Genomic DNA, 19,450 nt, shown 5'->3' on the forward strand with positions numbered 1-19,450 from the left:
TTGCTGTCCAAGAAACCCAGTCCCTGCTAGTCCGAAAGGCCTAGGCCTGAAACAAATAAATGCATTACTCATCAATTACATAAGTTATATTTTTGGACTCGGAGCGACTAAAAATGATTAATTCCCCGATAGAACGACTTTCTGTCTCAAAAAATCTTTTTTCATTTTAAGCTAAATGCGTCATTCTACGACACACATATTTTTTTTTTATTTTGGACAAACAAGAAGCACGACACACATTTTTTCTATTAAATAATAAATTGACTGCAATCATCTTCCTACAACTATTACCTTTACATCAGTATTGTAATTACCATCATTATTGTTGTCGCCACTGTCGCTGCTACAATCGTCACCACAATCACAACAATCACCGCCACCACCACCATCAATATCATCACAATCGTCACCACTGGCAGCACAACAATCACCACCATCAAAGTTGTCATCACATCAGCCATAATCTACCATCGCCCTCACCACCACTACGACCACAAGCACCACCACCGTCTGCACCCCAACCACTACACCTTGTTATTGGTTCCAACCCCATACGCCCACAACTGTTGAAGCCATCACCGCCATTGCCCCCATCACCGTTGTTGTTACCACTACCCTGATTATTATGTCCATTTTTTCATTGTATACAATTATTATTTTTACATTAAAATCTATCGAATGTTTTTACACTGCTTTTCATACTCACAACAATTTAAAATTTTAGTTTATCAGCTCTCAACTACTTTATTTTATATTCAATTATTCTTAAAGCATAGTAGAAACATTTCTTTTTCAAAAAACAAACAATCACAAACTGACCTAAGTGAGGACGAAATCAAATATAAAAAGGGAATAAAATACACTACATAATCATTACAAGGGCATGTAGAAGAATTTGTAAGTGACTAATTCCTGTTTGTGAATCTCTTTCACGTGTCTTTGTGATACGCATGAAGTGCATTTTTAATCTCATCTAACATTTCACGATCAATTTCTCCTACTAACTTGGCTTCAATTCCTCGAGAATTAGAAGTCTTTCACCCAAACATAGTTTAAACATATTTTAGGGCATGTTTGGATGATAGAACTTTTAAGTTTCATTTGACTGAGGTCAAGCTAAAAATGAATGGACTACAAGTCCCACTTTTATAATTCTTCTGATCCTGGTTAGCATAAATGCCTCGGAACTTAGAAGTATTTCACCCGAATATAATCTTGAAGAGTCTATACTAACATTTTATGACATCTATAAATACTGGGTGGGGTATTATTTTATTTTTTGCTAGCAATAATGTGGTTCAAATTCGGTTTTGGCGATAATCGAACATAAGACCAAAATAACTAAAATACTATGAATTATATTTATTATGGAGAGAAATTGTTGACCCCCATTCTTAACATTTTAATTTCAAGTAAGCAAACATGTTGTTTGCGTAACATTCTTTACAAGAAACTTAGACATTCTTCAACCAACAAATAAAAACTGAAGTGAAGATTTTTGAACGTGATTATAAAAGCGAGAAATTTTAGAACGATCATTATACTGTTATTTTGTGTAATAAACCTAAATTTTTTAGTATCATAATCACATTGAGACAGTTTGTTATTAATTCACTGCTTATAATATAATTGGCGATATTATTAACACTTCATGAACTTATGATTTACTATTAATAAATAAATATACATAGTAAATATGAACAAACTAATTAAACTGTGTAATACTATGATGATACTACCAAAGCCTTTATTTATTTTTTTATAAAGAAAGTACGATATTTATTAATACAAATAAAACGTACTAGAAGAGGATAGGATGCTTATATAGGTCTCAATAAAAAACTTGCCGGGAATTTCAACCAAGTTGAAGGGAAAACAAGTCCCGCACAAATAACTATCTTCAACACAACATCATTTACAATTGATTATCTTCTAACAAAGCATCGTTAGCTTGTGATGCGCAAAATTCAGCATTGTGTCATCTGATGTCATAAATTATAGGTACCAAGAAAGAACAGTCGTCCTCAGAACGACTCACCGCTGCAATCACCACCCTCAAATCTCCCTCCAACACCATATTCGAACTAAATCTACGAAGGCCATTTATAAATTCCACTGCTCTTCGAGCCGCAAGCATCTCAGCATGTAGTGGTGAACTACTACTACATGGCAAAAATGCCCAGAAACTGCAGCAATAAAGCTGCCTGAACAGTCGTGCACTACCACACCATAACCTCCCCTCTTTGATCTTTCGCCCCACGCGCCATCAAAATTGAACTTAAACCATCCCGAGCTAGGCTTAGTCCACCGTTGTTTTGCCTTTGCTTTACTTAAATTCAAATTATAACAATACGTGACAGTATGACTTATCTAAAAAAGTTCGTCCTTAAAAACAGTATGCCACGTCGCAATCTCCTCTAGTATATTACAATGGGGATATTAAAACTTGTCTCAATTTTATTTATATTCGCAAAATTTATTACATTTTTTTAAAGAAATTTTAACGAAAAACTCATGGTATTGTTCACTTTAATGAAAAATTATATTTTTACGCTAAAAAGTCAATCTTGATACTATTCACTTTACCATTTATTTTATCTTTATCGTTAAAATTCAAAGTTTTCAAATTTTTTTCATTAGTTTTTTTTTATAGATATATTTCGAAAACCATTTTTTCAGAGAAAGATAATTCCCAAAATAATTCCCAAAACATCATCTGGAGCCGGATCTCTCCCCACCAAATCCTAAGGATCCAGAGATCCGGACTATTGAAATTTGATCAAACGGTAATAAACAGAGGGATCCGTCTAAAAATGATAATAATTGTAATCGTTAGATCAAATTTCAAATGTCCGGATCTTTGGATCCTTAGAAGTTGGTGGGGGTAGATCCGGCTGGGATCTCTGTCCCACAAATCCACCTCTATCTGCCTGTCAAAAAAACAGAACGAAGAAACAAACCAAATCAATTCATATTCGTGTTACCACTTTATCAATCCCCTAATCCAGCTCACACTACACGCCAAAACCCCTGTTTTTCACCCACCATTTTTAAAATAAAAAACTATTTTTACCTGTTACTTTTTACTAATTACTACTAATTTCACTTCGTTAACTTACTGTCCTAAAGAGAACACCCTGCATTTCCCGAGAAAATGCCATAATTTTCTCTCCTATCAAACAAAAAAGATCAAAAAAAAAATAAAAAAATTACCGAGAGAAAAGAAAACAAAAAAAAGTAAAAACCCAGAGATGGGTCCATTTCTCTTTCATGGAGATCACAAACAATAATCTGCAATTCTGCATCCCATAATCACAAAATAAGAAACCCAAAGAATCTCGGTCCTTTCTCTTCATTTTTTTGCGACAAAAATAAAAGGGTGTTCCTTTTTGTTTCAAAGTTCAAATCTTTCCTTCAAATTTTCAGATTCAAACCTTCATCAATCTGAAACTTTGCCCCCACTTTTCAAGTACATTTACATTGCCTCCTCTCTGTCTTCACAGTTATTGGGAGGTTTCATGTTTGATTGGTGAGGTTGCAAATGTAGTTTGAATCCTATCAGAGTTTTGCATTGTTGCTGTTCTTGCTGGTGTTGGTTTTTGGAATCCGAATCCGAGGACCCACATTGCCAAGATTTGATTTTTGATCAATGCCCTCCTCACTTTCAAACATTTCCCTCAAGAAATTTCAGACATCGTCTCTGTTTTACCCCAATTCGAGCTCAGATTTATGAAATGTATATAAATTAAGGGTTTGGTCTTCCCTAATTTCATATGGGTTTGATCTGAAGTCCGTCTTTGATTGATATTTTGATAAATTTTCACAATGCTCAAGCAATTCCTCAGCAAACTGCCGCGGAAGGCCTTGAAATCCGACGAGCGGCCCGAGTCGCCGCGGACAAACATGCCCCGGTCCGGGAGTCGGACTGGGCCGTCGGGTCTGGGCGGTGGCACCCCTCGATCCAACGGCGGAAATAATTCGGGCCCAGGTAAAGCGAACGCACCGAAACGCATGTCGTCCGCGGTGTTTCCGGCGAGCGTGGTGGCCGGAATCGAGCCTTTGGTGCCGTTCAAGGACGTGCCGACGCCAGAGAAGATGAACCTCTTCGTCAGCAAGGTGAGCCTTTGCTGTGTAACGTTTGATTTCACAGACCCAACTAAGAATTCGATAGAGAAAGATGTTAAGAGGCAGACATTGCTTGAACTTGTAGACTTTGTAGCAATTGGGTCGATGAGATTCAGCGAGCCAGCCATTTTAGCAACCTGTAGAATGTGTGCCATTAATCTGTTTAGAGTTTTCCAGCCAAATTACCGGTCCCATTCCAACGGCGGGGCGGGTGAGAACGATGATGATGAGCCCATGTTCGACCCCGCCTGGCCGCATTTGCAGATTGTGTATGAATTGCTGCTTAAATTCGTGACATCTTCGTGTCTTGACGCGAAGGTTGCGAAGAAGTATGTAGACCATTCGTTTATTTTGAGGTTGCTTGAGTTGTTTGATTCCGAGGACCCTAGGGAGAGAGACTGTTTGAAGACCATTCTGCATAGGATTTATGGCAAGTTCATGGTTCATAGGCCGTTTATTCGCAAGGCTATCAACAACATATTCTATCGGTTTTTGTTTGAGACCGATAGACATAATGGGATTGCTGAGTTGCTGGAGATATTTGGGAGTATTATTAGTGGGTTTGCGTTGCCGTTGAAAGAGGAGCACAGGGTATTCTTGTGGAGGGTTTTGATTCCTCTTCATAAGCCGAAGAATCTAGGGTCTTACTTCCAACAGTTGTCCTATTGCGTCACGCAGTTTATAGAGAAGGAGCCGAAGTTGGCTAGTGTTGTTATAAAGGGTTTGTTGAAATACTGGCCGATAACAGGTAGTCAGAAAGAGGTGATGTTCTTGGGTGAGTTAGAAGAGATTTTGGAATCGGTTAACATGGTGGAATTTCAGAAGATCATGGCCCCTTTGTTCTGCCGGATTGCATGCTGCATTAACAGTTCCCACTTCCAGGTAATTTTCCCTCCGAGTTTAGTTTCTCGTTTAATAAGTATTGTGTTTATTCTTCACTTTGCCCTGTATCATGTTTATTTTGAAGTATATTTTGGACCTAGAAGTTTTAGGATGAACTTTTAGGAATGCATAAAGTGGAATTCGATGATTGCTTCTAGTGTTTGTCGTGGATTGTATGAATGCTTGTGTAAGTTCATTCTTGGGAAAAGAATTTGAAACTTATGTATCTTAAAATGTTTCAGGTAGCTGAAAGGGCCCTTTTCTTTTGGAACAATGACAACATTGTGAACTTAATCGCACATAACCGTCAAGTGATTCTGCCGATCATTTTACCAGCCTTGGAGAGGAACTCCCAGAACCACTGGAACCAAGCAGTTCTTAATTTAACTTTAAATGTCCGAAAGATGTTTGTCGAGATGGATGATCAGCTATTCCTCTCCAGCCACGCGCACTACATGGAGGAAGAAGCAAAGCAAAGCTCGGCTGCCAAGAAGCGAAAGGAAGCATGGGAGCAGTTAGAGAATGCAGCTAGTCTCCAGCCAGTAACCGGAAACACTGCAGTTCTGGTAACGCCTATAGCAACCTCAATCGCCTGTTAAAAATTAACTTCCGAACTGATGCTATTGCAACCGATGTTTTCCCTTATTTCCTCTTTTTTACGGTGGTGGGGAGTGACGAGATTAAGAGAAATGTATGGAAAATGGTTGTAGTTTCAGGGGTGGGATTGTATTTTTGTAATGGTCCTTTGACAGCCACTGGTTGGAACCATGTCTTTTGCTTCCCCAGAATGGTGTTTCTTGGGGAGGACGGACCTTCCCACAATTTTCTGTACTACTACTACTAGCTTAATTGGCTAATTCCTTTTTTGCCCTCTGTAACCTTTGATGTTCGAGAACAACTCGCATGTAACGGGTTTACTGCCATGGTGACGTTCCGGTCCATGCAAGTCGTTCTTTTGTTGTTCAGCTTCAGCTGTCTTTATCAAAACTAATTTATAGATCAATGTTTTTGTCAATGCCAAATTATAGCAGGCACTTTTCAGTTTTAATTATTTAGATCTTCATGATTTAATGGATCCCTATATGCTGCCTGGTATGATGAAAGGGAATAATATTATGGGTAAATATGATTCCACCAACAAAAAGTATGGGCATGATCAGATGTATGAAAAATAAAAGAGGGAACTAGGTAAGGTTGTCACATCATATCCATGATGGGTTCTCCTGTTGGTTGGCATGTGGTTTGAAAAAAATAATAAATTCACAACGAGAAAAACTTTCATGCACCCGTTGCATGAAACATGAGTTGCATTCGTTATATTTTGTTACTAGTGTATGATCTTGAATGTAAGACAACTATTTTATGTAACAGGTGCATGAAAGTTTTCTTCTCAATGAGGGACACCGTTGATGTGTCCATTGCAATTGCATTAGGTTAAAGGCTCGTAACACAAGGGTTTTCAACTCCTTGAATTCAGTAGTTGGTTTGCATGAAAAGTTGTTGGATTATATGACTTGTTTGAGATTACTTGTGTGAAAAACACTTATGCTCATAAGTATATTTGTTAGAAGCGACTTAATTAGAAATATGTGAAACTTTATTTAAAATTCAAGTGCTTTCTAAAAAAGCACTTAAAAAACAAGTTCATTGAAAGTACTTCTTGAAAAAGCATATAACAGTTGTTTCACCATAAAATGATCCGACAACACAAAAACTCACATATAACCTGCAAACATGTTACCTCAGTTGCTTATTTCGATGAAGATATCAAATAGAATCACAACAGAACGACAGACAACTATTTTTCAACATTTTTCTTTTTCATATATGAAGTTTGTAGATACAAACAATGAAGGAGCTACATTTCATGTTTAAAACTTGCAACCCAAGGCACAGTCGCTCTTAAAACTTCCCCCATGCGATGAGAAGTTTTGGTACATTATTTTGCCAAGACCCAAATACATAATTGTTTGTCCTAACGGTGTCTTAATCTAGAAAAATTTGAGGCTACAACGACAGATCTGGAAGCACCAGAACGAGATAACATTTAGCAACGAAGGGCGGGCGGACAGACAACAAAGTTAGATGGAAGGTTAAGGAACTTTCATATCGGAGATCTGAATGTCTCTCAAACTCGAAGCACCTGAATGGAGGGAGCTTTTCCTAGCTGATAAACATCCATCCCGATTCAGCTCTTATAGAAGAGTCAGCGAATTATTGATCTTCGAAAGAGTGAACCACCCGTTGTTTGGAGGTCAATGTAGCCACGGACTTGAACTGTCAAGACAAGAATTTGAATCAGAATACTGCATTATCTGTAAATAGACATGACTTTGAACACTGAAGTGCTGTTTATAAGAATCGTCTTCCGACAAACATGACCAATCAGAAAACAAACTCATACAGTCATATTACCTTCTGGTGTTTATACTTCTCGCGAATAGAGTTTAGGGGACAACCGGTGGTGTTCAATTGCAAATCTTCCAGTGCAACTACTGTAGTTTTGAGCTGTGATGTTTTGTACGAGGTGTAGTGCTCTAAAGTAGGGCTCTGCAAGACATAAGCATGACATTTCTTCAGACAATTTTCAACAAGAACAAACGTAAAAACTTCAATTACAAGAGAGGCACAGAATTGCAGACCCATGGATGGTCTGACTGATTGAGCGTCCATCTGGCAAGGAACACAGCAGAGGCGGCTATGAGGGAAGGTAGGAACTTCAGGAAGCTGTATTCAACAAGAGTCAACTCTGCTAAATAATTTGCCAATAACTCCAGTTCAAGACAAGGAACCTGCATAACAAAGTAATTGAAATAGAACTGTTTTCTTGTATGGTAATTGATTTTTCAGAAACTAAAGTGCGGATGACATTTAATTTAGAATACCTTATAAGAAGCTTGAGCTGCATGAATGAATCTCCTAAGAAATGTTTTTGTGGTGGGAACAGCTAACTGGAAGTGCGAGAAATTTAGAACTTGAATCTCCATTTTTAATACCTGCAAGATTTAATCAGGAAGTTTGTGTATCAGTATGTAACTATACCAATGGAAAAGAGGAAAAATGTAAGGGCATTGCCATGTGAACGAAAGACCAAGTTTTTGCTTTCGAATTATGCTACGGAAACAAATAAAAGTTTTATGAGTCTCAAATAGGCAAAGTCTATGGAGCTTAAGAACATACCTCCTCTCTTGAGTAAGTATTGTCAGTGATGAAGCAAAATTCTTCCACTCGCGGTGCACAAATTTCTTCATACTTCCTTTGAGCCATAACAAAAAATACATACACCTCAAGTAATGTAATGATAAAATAATCAAGCGAGGAATATTGTCATTGTTTCCTCATCTACACTCATATGCCAATGCACATACCACACACATATGTAAAAAAGTTTGTCCATGTCTACCAAAGATGATTCCATCAAATAGCCCGAGTAAGCATCCATAAGGATTTTTTTTATTAAAAGATAAACTATGGTACACTAGAAACCACCATCTATACACCTAATATAGCACTTACGAGGCAATTAACATGCAAGTGACTCCAAGCAGCTGGAGTTTTTGCTTTTCAACATAATTGTGAGAGAGAAACCGATCAATGAGATTTACTGTAAGGTAAAGTGTGTCTGGAACCAGCTTATATTCTTCAGAAACCTGAAAGAGACGTAAGAGATTATCACTAAAGCATCCATTTTATATGGCACGAAAATGGCTCATACTCTGTAAAAGAACAAAAGTTGGACTTTATTCTTTGGGATTGGGACTGATATCCAGGTTTTTCAGTATCCCATTTAAGAAGACATTAGCATGGATGCTTTCAAGCAAAGGCACACCATAACGTCAGAATATTAGAGCCATTTGGATAACGACATCCGATGATACTGACCTCCACAAGCCAATCAACCAAAATTCCTCGCATGCTGGGAGTAATATCTCGCTGCAATCTTTCCATATAATCAGTTGATGGTCTTCGCGCTACCTGAGGAAGAATAAATTTCCTCTACAAGTCAGAATCAATAATGTTCCTGATGTTCTTTTACCAAGTCCAGGGAGCACTTTCATTTACCAAGCTCCACCATAATTGAATAAATTCATCACAGAAATCAGAAACTATTTCATGTTTAAAATTATATAGGAAACTTTTAATTTCTATGTCCTGTCGACACAAGCGAATACGAAATATTGTAATAGTCTTATTAAAATTGATAATGTCCTGGCTCAGATACTAACCTCTGCAAGGCATATATTACTGTAAATATCAGGGGCGTACAGGCTGCACGCCAGAGGATCCTTTAAGTTTGAGTCAATATTCACAATGTCTGGGTCATTTGAGGACCCCACTATCTCCCAGGCCACACTTCCTTCTACACAGTCCAATAAAAAAAAAAATCATTACGCATTGCTAATATGAACATGAAAACACAAGCCAGTAATTAATTTTTCACTTTCCCTTAAAAGACAATCAAGTTTCCTCATTTATTAATCAATCAAAATTTCAACATTACAGTCGGAAGGCTCAGAGCAAAAAGAATGATTTCAACTTGTCATCTTAAACATTGCAAGCATCACTCTAACCAAGTATAGGCACAGCACAGAAAATTAGCCACTTCAAGAAGATAAGTCATATACTGTTGCACTCTCCTGAACAAAATGAAACAGAAAACTATACCTTTCTTTTTGGGGTTACGAAGTTCAGCCGATTCTGCAGGAACCTGTATTGTAGGCATCAAATCTGCTCCTCTATGCTGTCCCAAAGTACGACATATACCCTGGGGTACTGGCGCTTTTGGCAGAGTGGGCTCTAAGGGTTCTGCCACCCTTATTTTGGATAATTCCTCAGCTAACTTTGCTTTTGCGTCATCTTGAACCATTGGAATTGCTTCAGAGACATTTGAGGCCACCTTAACATTCTTTCCAAGTCCTCTTTTAGCCTGCTTGTTAGTCTGTCAGTACCAACAAATTCTAAATTAGAATTACTTAGGAAGTACAGAGGTGCAGTTAATTAATTCGAAATCATGTGAGATTTCTTGATAAACATTATATTCATTGACAATTCAGAACTTTTGCATGTAGGGTTAGAAACGGAAACATTCAAATAATACCTGAATCTGAGATGCATTAGTGCAGTTAACATTTGAATCCTCACAGGCGATGTTTCCTACATCTTTAAGCACTGCCCTTCTTTTATGCTGCAAGCCAACAGTAGCAATTGCAGATGCTTTGTTCTCATCTGATGCCGCTCTTTTGGAATTCGCTCGAAGACCACGCTTCTGTTCTTGTTTAGTGAAAAGTATCGAGGAGGAGAGTTCCTCCCCGGATGCGCCAAATGCTTTAGCCCGTGCTCTTGTGATTCGGACATTAGGCTCTTCAACTTTGGAAGCATTTTCATTTTCCTTGTTCATATTTGCCTGCCTTGTAGAAGACCAACAAATGAATTCAGTCCGAATCCTTGTTCATTGAACCTGCATTTTCAAATCAGTTGATGTCAACAAGTGGTACCGTCCAACTCAACACAAACAAGCATAGCAAATCAACCCAACATAGTGTTCCACGCAAACTACGAAGGGATCCAAAAAGAGATGCCCCTTATGGTCATCTACAGAAATTCGATTCCCTTTGACACAACAGAAAGATAAATCTAATCATTTTTCAATTGAAGAAGAAAAATGTATGGTCTTTTACTCTGTTTTCCTTTGACAAAACACACAATAACTTGCAATGTGAAAGCGAAACAGGGGATTAACATGAAACTATCTCAAAAGGGTAACCATAAAACAATTTTCTAGCCTTGCTATTACACTTATTATTTTTGTAAACTAAAAATTTGAGAAAATGGGGAGAAAAAGAAAAGTTTTTTCCCCTAATTTCTAATCAGCCATTGGCTGTTTTTAATTCAATTATGTGAGAAACGTTTTTTTTTTTTTTTTGTCAGGTCCAGAATGCATGAAAGACAAATGTTTAGCAATCTTCTATTCCTCTGACACATTTTCCCAGCAACCAAACAGAAAATTAAAACAAAAATTACTACTTTACCAAAAAAGGAAGAGGCCGAAAACACCGCAAAATCCAGCCCCAAAAACCCTAATTTCTTCAAAATTCCCACCTCCCATCCCCATCCGATCGTCAAAAAGCACAAAACAAACAAAATCTCAAACGCATTTAATAAAAAATGCACCAAATTTCTTACGTTAAAAACGTAAAAAATCGAAGGACAAAAAAAAAGACTCCAGCGCCAGATCCATGTAGCGAACCAGCGAGGCGTAAAACGACGTGGTTTCATGAGAATCTGGCAGTGGATAACAGAGCGACGAGGCTCGAACATCTAGAACGCATGAAAAAATTCTCCCTTCACGCAGAGTGGGAGTGAAAAAAGAGTGTGGGAGCTGACCTTGCTCTGTTGGCGGGAGCTCCGACGACGGCGACTGCCGGAAGAGCTCGGAGGAAGAAGGAGGGGTCCGGATGCTCAGCTTCGGACAAGGAATTGTGTAGAAGTGACAGTGGAAAGAGAGGGAGAGAGAGAGTTGATATAAAGGGGGAGGGGGTGGGGAGCGTGAGCGGGACTGGGTTTATTGTTTGAACTTCCAAAATTCCAAACGGAAGCCAAAAAGCAACAATATTTTATGATTTTTTATATTTTTTATTTTGACTTCTTGCTATTTCCTTTTTAACACGATATTGGCAATGACATTCATCGGATTTGTGTTATGAATTTTGGGTCTTTTTTAATACATGGTATGTTATGTTTTTACGTTGTCAATCAGACTCGTAACGGTCTAGACATAAATGTAAGACGAAGTATTTTTTACTCTAATTTTAGACATTCACGTCTAAGCGCAAAAAATTATTACCGAAATATTAACCTTATATTGATGAGTTTTATTAACGAAGATATATACATAAGGTAAAGAGTTAACGTGTTTACATTAGACATAAGAGTATTGAGTATCCAAACAAGTTATACTTTATTCAACAATAATAATATTCTAAGCACATCTTTTAAAAATAAAACGAGTACCACGATTCACGTTGCATTACAAGCACAAAGAACATTACCCAAAAGTTGTTTGTGAAGTCTTTTTCTACTATGTTATAGTCTTTGTTTTTTATCTATGGATTTGTAATATTTAAATAAGGAGTATTAAAATATGATCTGAAATTAGTTAATGTATTTATTATGCTTTACTATATTGAATAACTTCGAACCAATTTGAATTGAGCATTTGAGTGTTCATAAAATAATCAACATTGATCCAAGTTATATTAAATAACATTGACCCTACTACAAGCAACAATGCAAGGGCACGCTGACCTCTAAAAACGTGTCCTACATATGAAATTCAGATTCCTTTGGTTCTCTCGATATGAGATGACGGATCAAGTAATTCAAAACGTTCAAGAAAGAAATAAATATTTAAACTGTATTTATATGAGATGAGTCAATGTAATGAACATACGAAAATTGTAAAACTTCAAACGTGAGATTAAGAGAGAATCTTGATTCTTATGTATGAAAAGGGTTGGAAAGGTCTCAATCACCTGTAAGGTTGTGTGTGCTAGTATGCTAGGTGCCAAGATAAGGGGCAAAAGCCTGCCATCCCCAACTTCCAAGTCGGACTTTGAATTGAAGGAACCCTAGCTACCCTAGTGTATTTTTGGGGACCTCACATACCCATAAGTAGTTGGATTGGAATTCAATGGTTACCATTCAAATGTTCAAATCTCCAAAAAAACATCTTCAAAAAATTAAAAACAAAAAATATAAAATGATGTCCAATTTGAAATTTTGACTCTCGACGATTTATTACACCAAATTTTAGTTACCGATTGATATTGAAATATCTTATTTTGCAATAAATAAGTTCCATAATTAACGAAATATTGTTGCATCAAACATTTCTTTTTTTTTTCGTCGCATAAGGGAGTAATATTATAAAATAAAACCCTTCGCACAACTTACCCAATTAGTATTTTAAAAGTAGGTGCTTCTACAAAAACTACATCCATAATATATATATAAATAAATAAATAATTCTATAATTGCTTACGGGTACAATCTCTTTAGAAAGATCGCCAATAAAATATAGCCAAACAAACATTTGTATTGTCAATTCTATTAAAAAGCAATGAAAAAGTGAGGTTTCACAAAATGATTGATCTTAATCAAGACAAACTGGCATTGTCCATACATTTTATTATTAGTTTCATCTGAGTAAATAACGGTGCTTTCGACAATAACAACAACAAAAAATTTATTCTACTAAGTGAAGTTGGCTGTATAAATCCTAAAACACCATTACGCTTGACATTCAAATTTTTTATCCCTTATCCCCTTGTGAAGGAGGAAGTCGACAAGAGTCAAATGAATTTCATATGAAAATCTAAACATTCAATTTCCAGTCTGGTTTTCTTCAACATTGACAAATCAATCAATTAAAACTTAATTAGAAAAGGGTTTTATTGAGATAAGTCCAGCTTAGCTCCGTGTTTGAGATCAGGTCCGAATCAATCCAAATCAAATTGTTAATTTTACCAGAAAAGGAAAGTGTTTGAGACGTTTTTGTAATTATTCCCACAAGTTCAGGTGGAAATGTTTCGAATTAATTTCTTAATTATGATAATTAAGCTCATTTATTTGTAAGAAAAAATGGGATCCAATTTATGTTAGTCTAGGTTATGTGTATGATTCTCCATTGAGCCATTTATGGAAACTAATTTATGCTAATTTACTGTTTTTGTCATTTTATCCTTAATGATTAATAAAATTAAAGTAAATAAGGAAACGTTAAACATTCATGTTTCAAATTATAAAGGCAGAAAATATGAGAGTAAGAAATACATTGAAGAATAATATGAGATAGATGATAGGAGAAGAGACTGATTAAAAATATAGAGATAGAGCTACTTGTTCAAGCTTTATTGGGTTAAGTTGTTTTTATGTTTCTGGCTTAAACCGTCCAACCCTGTTGTGTCACAAAGAAGAAAAACATTGTATCGATTTTGAAATTGTTAGTATATATTCTATAAAAGTATTATTAATGGTTTTTTCGACACTGAGGCTTTATTGCAGTTCGTGCTACTGAATCAGTTGCTTGATTTTTGGTACCAACGTTTAAGAATTGAAAAAAAAAATTATTGGTAGTTTTTTATTTATTTATTTTTCTAAATGATAAACTGATTTATTAATGATCACAGACGAACTGATACATTAATATCAGAGGCTAGAATATCGAACAATCAAATTGGCTCCCAATCATCCCACTAAAACACACCGTTTTCGTTACAGACATGAGAAACCACCATGTGAGACTAGTCTTAAATTTTGAGTTGACACGGTCCGTATATAATAACTCACCAGAAAATTTAGTGAGAATTTCCCCCAATCTAGTGACAAATTCCCCAAAATATAATGAGAGATTTGACAAATCTAATGAAAAGTTACCAAATATGAGTAATGCAAGTCATACAGAATATACGAAAGTTTGAGATGGGAGGTAATATCTTATTGTCAACCCTCAACAGATCAGTTTGATTTTTAGTTCTAACAAAAAAAACCGAATTGAATGAAACCGAACTACTCTTACACTAAAAAATCAAATATTCGGTGAAGGTTTATTTATTTGTATTTCAAAAAGAAAATAATAATAATTGTTTGTCATAAAGCCAAACCAGCCCATTTGAAAGTTTGCAGATCTAAAAGCCTAAGTGGTCCACTGTGGCCCTCTACGCTCTTCCGCAAGGTGGGCCCAACAACTTTTCATACCATGAAAGTCGAAATCCAAATCTATATCGGATAAATGTGCTTCCAAATTTCTAATAAAATATTTATTTTTTTGTCAAAAATATTAATTTATTTGAGTGAAGAATGAATAATGAGACCAATACTGACTTCAAAAGGTGGCAATAATAACGAAGAATTTGGATCCCACCGGATGCGCAAAAAGTGCAAACAAAAGATACCAAAATGTTGCAACTTTACGCAACCTAAAGAAACCATGCGTCTCTACTATCTTACCACTTAGAAAAAATACGTATGAGGTTATTACGTTCACGTGACAGTGTTGAGTGGTCGTACAATTTAATTATCAAATGACGTGTGATGGAATTTAGTGATTAATTTCTGTTAATTTCCTACGGTTTAATAGTGTTGATGAGACTTGGTGGGTTCCAACAAGGTGAAGCATGAAAGTGTTAAAAAAACATGGGACATAAATTAGTTTGGAAAAACTAAATTAAATCCTTAGAGATCTACGTTGTTACAACATACGAGATCACATGTAACCTTTATTGATTCTTCTAATAGTACAAATTTATATGTAATAGAACTCACATGGCATGTAACGGGGTGTATCCTCATTTTTTCTCTATCTCTTATCTCTCGTGATAAGTCACAAGAGGAGTGAGATATAGAGAAAGAAAAATATGTAAATCCACCCCGGTCTCAGCAAGTTTTCTACTTACATGACTCGCCCTCGTTAGTGGTTTGTTGTATCGTGTTGCAACGTACGAGTAAAAGTCAGCACAACAAAGAACTACCTGGTTCCTTTGGATAACTTCTAGGAAATTTGAAGACAATATATTAACTCTTATCCCCTGTTTAGCACCAAGTAGTCTACAAATGGTATTACAGCAATTAACATACGCGAGAGATATACATATTAATCTGTTCTAAAGCATTTCGAAGTGATTACCGTGAGTTTAGGGAGGAAGCGTCATCATAATTCTCGATTTGCTATACGAATTTATATTCATCAATGTACCATGGCGCCATTGCTCGATCGATTACTTTTTCCACTGGGGAATCCTCTGAACAACAACCTGCAGCAATCCAAAATCCGAAAGATATCTGTTAGAAAAAAGAATGTTTGAGTGCAGAATCGCCGTGCCATCCTATTCTAAGCCGATACAACTTAAGTTTGGTGTCTATATGACCTAATTTCTGAATCCAAGACACAAGCAGTAACATTCTAAATCCTTAAGTTAATAGCATCACATTTCCCACCAGTTTGGGAATCAACTTGATGCAGCAAAACTACATGATGTTGGACAAAGCATTACTGTTATCCGGGAGATTAAAACTCTGGTACACAAAAGAATGTTGGTTTCTTCTACGCCAGCAACATGAAAGGAAAAAGCGCTACATGTAAAGAAAACTCCAAAACCAAATGGAAATGTAGGATGCGACCCAGCTCCTTATACATGCTCCTCAATGAGGATTATACAAGTTGTGAATAAATTATGGATCTTTTAGTGCACCAATCACCACAACAACCAGTACGATTACGATAGCGAGAGATTTGTAAAGAAAAAAGAAAGCAGAGGAGTGACAAGTACCTTGCCAGAATTTTCCTTATTTCCCACTATAGTTTGACAAGCAAGTCTCCAAGATTCCGGTTTCTGCATGTTCAATCAATGTCAAAATAAGCGGACATTTACTAAGTATGTACTTCAAATGGGAACTGAATAAAAACTGAAACGAAGTAATTCAAGCGATTTGAAGTTAAAGAACACTCCGACATACTTTACATGTAAGCAATGGGGTTTGATATTAGTAACAAGTGAGTATGGGAAAAAGTATAGTGTATTTTTAGATAGAGAGAGAGGTTGCCTTCTTCAAATATTTGAGTTCAGTATTTGTTCTTTCATTCAAAAGATCCTTCCCATCAATAATCTGCACAAAAACCACAAATGCTTGAGTTCAGTACTTGCTATTCCATTACTAAACTGAGCAAAGAAAATTGACAGCTTTCCTCCACCTTCAACCGAAGAAACTCGAAAAGACGGTTAAGAATGCGGATGTTGGAAAGTTCATACCTCAACTATACAAGTCCCACAGCTTCCACCACCTCCACAGTTCATCAGTTTCCCCTATATTTTAAATTGCAACACCATTTCAAAACACATTCAATCACTTGTATTGTACTTTTCGCAAATTTATCATTCTACCAATATGGTGTGAGAGAGTCAAACTACATTTACAATCCGCACGTAGTTTTTTGGATCTTTCACTTAAGAACCTTGTAGTTTCAGTTCTGGCAATTGAATTCCTGTAGTTTGCTTAAGAATTCAATTAATGATAATCCGCTAAATAAAGCATTCGAACTTGACGTTCTTGTCACATGATAAACATTGTGGAGAGCAAAATTAACCCTTTGGGGCTTAGTAAGTTCACCTCAAATCACCAAATTGTACTCAAATCCGACATGAAAATTCTCGAAATAGTGTTCCAAAGCTGAAGTAATGAAACTGATATTTGGACACACATTTGATGGCCAATTTGCTGATGACTTCTGTAATACAAGTGGGTCCCACATAACGTGTTCAATTAATACGGTCCATAAGCACTCTTGACAAAAATTTTAATTTCCATTTTATAATTAAAAGATTGTCCACAATTGAATATTTAAGCAAACTATGAATTCTGTGACAGATCCGTAAAATCACGTGGTCTGTAAATTTAATTTGGCTATGTGAGAGTATGACACACGGAATTTTAATAATGTGTTAAGTTAGGGAATGGATTTCTGCACTCTCGTTTTCTCTTTTTGCACTCCGTCCTTTGTTTTCATCTCTTAATTTTCTTTTGATTTGACCATAAAGAAAAAAATACCCCTTTGATTTGTTCAAATTTCAAACCAACATATCGAAACTGAAAGGGAGTGCAACGAAAATAACAAGGAAGTGCAGAAATCACTTCGCGCTAGAGATATACCTTCTTATGTGACCATTTGGTGTTTTTTCTTTGAGTCAGGGTGCACTGATATTGGGCCACAATTAGAAAAGCCCAACATCAAAACGCACGGTAGAAACAGAGGAGAAACAACTAAAGTGCGCAGGATGCAGAGTGAAGCGATAGGAAACTCACATACGTGGCGTAGAGCTCGACCTTGTTATCCGACATGACATCCCTCAGCAGCTTCTCTCCACTTATCGCCTTCGCGCTCTCCACCGGATACGACCCGTCGTTTCCCGGCTTCGGCTAACCAACCAACACAACATCCCAAATAAATATGGGAAAAAAAGGGCAAATAACTGTAATTTAATGGGATTAATGCGCGTACCCCGATGAATTCGAGCTCGATTTCGGGCTTTCCGGGCTGAGTCGGAGACGAATCCGCCGAAATACCGGCGAAACAGACCGAAACGCACTTCCTTCTAGGGAAAAACTCGGTGGGCTGTTGGTAATTTCGGGGGCCGGCGCCGGAGACTTGCGCTGGCCGGAAAGACGCGGCGTTTGCGAAGTGCAGGGAAATCATTGTTAGATGCAGCTCAGTCCACACTCGCCTCCCTATAGCCTTTTCATATCGTTCGTTTTACATTGGGGAAAAATAGTTTTCGAAAAGTTTATCCGGGTTTACCACTTTCGTCCATAGAGTTTCCTTTTTTTGCATTTACACCTATATAGTTGCAATTTTATTTTCATTTTGGTCCAATCCGTCTTCTAGATTAATTCTTCTGTCCATTTTTTACTTTATACTTAAGGTTGTGCTATCCACACACCTCTTTTTACTTCTCACACACCATTTGTTAATTTCTGTCCGTTGATCTTCTTCAATTCATCTGATCCAATGATCGAAAATTAAAAGAGTGTGTGAGAAGTAAAAAGGGATATGTGTATATTACACCCCTATACTTAATGGATTGACTAATAGTGGAAACAATCATTTAATAGTTTGTCCATTAATCTTATTCAATTCATTCAATTTGATATTTGGAAATTGAGAGAGGTATATGAAATGTAAAAAATAGTGTGTGGATAGTACCGTCCTTAGAAAAAGCTGAACTTTATATGAAAATCCCCAAGGCAAACGACCTTTACAATGTATATAAGGTCCTTAGAAATTAAAAAAAAAAGTTTTTCTTAGAAAGTATACGCACGGCTAAAGTTTTGGTACAGGGGAAATGACCATGAAGATAAAGAGTAGCTAGCATGCCATGAAATTGTGACTCCTTTACTTATCAGAAAGAGCTTATTCCATGATTTTGAGTGAACATGTCAGTATTTCAGAAAGTATGAATAATAGTGTGTTAGTTTTACATAATGCCATAATTTGAACATGTGACTGTAACTTTATACGTTTTTTTCTTCCATGTAAGTTAACGTACGAATTGGAGGTAGCTTACTATTGTTGGGCCATGCATGGACTCGTTCCCTAGTATCGTTTGGTATGAAGACGGGACGGGACATGACGGAACGAAATGGGACGGGACAGGACGAGACGGAACGGAAATGGAGCAAAGATGCCCTCGGATGGAAACAAGGAGGAAGAAGAAGGAGGAGATGGAGAGGTTATAATTTTGTGTTTCACAGATGTGGAACGAGTCATTTCAGAGGGGTGAGGCGGAACAACAATTCACCCAAAACTCGTCCCGTGGAACAGAGCGTTCCATCCGTTTTAGACGCACCAAACGTGGGACGGAACGTCTTGTCTCATTCCATTCCGTCCCGT

General features: G+C 36.8%; 3 protein-coding genes across 3 annotated transcripts; 1 reads left to right on the forward strand and 2 right to left on the reverse strand.

Annotated features, from left to right (window-relative positions):
* Positions 1 to 3,247: 3,247 nt before the first annotated feature.
* LOC103456147 (serine/threonine protein phosphatase 2A 57 kDa regulatory subunit B' kappa isoform-like) lies at positions 3,248 to 5,885 on the forward strand. Its single transcript, XM_008395796.4, has 2 exons — positions 3,248 to 5,007; positions 5,250 to 5,885. The coding sequence occupies exons 1-2, from the start codon at positions 3,826 to 3,828 to the stop codon at positions 5,604 to 5,606; spliced, it is 1,539 nt and encodes a 512-aa protein (XP_008394018.2). The 5' UTR covers positions 3,248 to 3,825; the 3' UTR covers positions 5,607 to 5,885.
* Positions 5,886 to 6,808: 923 nt separating this feature from the next.
* On the reverse strand, positions 6,809 to 11,586 carry LOC103456148 (cyclin-A2-2-like). Its single transcript, XM_008395797.4, has 11 exons — positions 11,392 to 11,586; positions 10,106 to 10,465; positions 9,673 to 9,946; positions 9,234 to 9,367; positions 8,890 to 8,982; positions 8,524 to 8,657; positions 8,188 to 8,263; positions 7,893 to 8,003; positions 7,650 to 7,799; positions 7,423 to 7,557; positions 6,809 to 7,284 (listed from the first exon to the last, which is right to left on the reverse strand). The coding sequence occupies exons 2-11, from the start codon at positions 10,403 to 10,405 to the stop codon at positions 7,222 to 7,224; spliced, it is 1,470 nt and encodes a 489-aa protein (XP_008394019.1). The 5' UTR covers positions 10,406 to 10,465; positions 11,392 to 11,586; the 3' UTR covers positions 6,809 to 7,221.
* Positions 11,587 to 15,516: 3,930 nt separating this feature from the next.
* On the reverse strand, positions 15,517 to 18,665 carry LOC103456149 (photosynthetic NDH subunit of subcomplex B 3, chloroplastic). Its single transcript, XM_008395798.4, has 6 exons — positions 18,062 to 18,665; positions 17,866 to 17,979; positions 16,815 to 16,868; positions 16,609 to 16,671; positions 16,335 to 16,397; positions 15,517 to 15,818 (listed from the first exon to the last, which is right to left on the reverse strand). Exons 1-6 carry the CDS (start codon positions 18,254 to 18,256, stop codon positions 15,783 to 15,785), a joined length of 525 nt encoding a protein of 174 aa, XP_008394020.2. The 5' UTR covers positions 18,257 to 18,665; the 3' UTR covers positions 15,517 to 15,782.
* Positions 18,666 to 19,450: the final 785 nt, after the last annotated feature.

This window comes from Malus domestica, chromosome 15, assembly GCF_042453785.1.
Source record: "Malus domestica chromosome 15, GDT2T_hap1".
Taxonomy (NCBI): Eukaryota; Viridiplantae; Streptophyta; class Magnoliopsida; order Rosales; family Rosaceae; genus Malus; species Malus domestica.

Excerpts from the sequence above, each read along its gene's own strand:
- LOC103456149 (XM_008395798.4), bottom strand. The coding sequence starts at position 18,256 with ATGATTTCCCTGCACTTCGCAAACGCCGCGTCTTTCCGGCCAGCGCAA. Across the intron at positions 17,980-18,061 it reads TCGAGCTCGAATTCATCGGG|CCGAAGCCGGGAAACGACGG; the intron begins GTACGCGCATTA and ends TTGGTTGGTTAG. Across the intron at positions 16,672-16,814 it reads GTGGGACTTGTATAGTTGAG|ATTATTGATGGGAAGGATCT; the intron begins GTATGAACTTTC and ends GTTTTTGTGCAG.
- LOC103456147 (XM_008395796.4), top strand. The coding sequence starts at position 3,826 with ATGCTCAAGCAATTCCTCAGCAAACTGCCGCGGAAGGCCTTGAAATCC. Across the intron at positions 5,008-5,249 it reads TTAACAGTTCCCACTTCCAG|GTAGCTGAAAGGGCCCTTTT; the intron begins GTAATTTTCCCT and ends AAAATGTTTCAG.
- LOC103456148 (XM_008395797.4), bottom strand. The coding sequence starts at position 10,405 with ATGAACAAGGAAAATGAAAATGCTTCCAAAGTTGAAGAGCCTAATGTC. Across the intron at positions 9,947-10,105 it reads CTAATGCATCTCAGATTCAG|ACTAACAAGCAGGCTAAAAG; the intron begins GTATTATTTGAA and ends TGGTACTGACAG. Across the intron at positions 7,285-7,422 it reads AGAAGTATAAACACCAGAAG|TTCAAGTCCGTGGCTACATT; the intron begins GTAATATGACTG and ends TTGTCTTGACAG.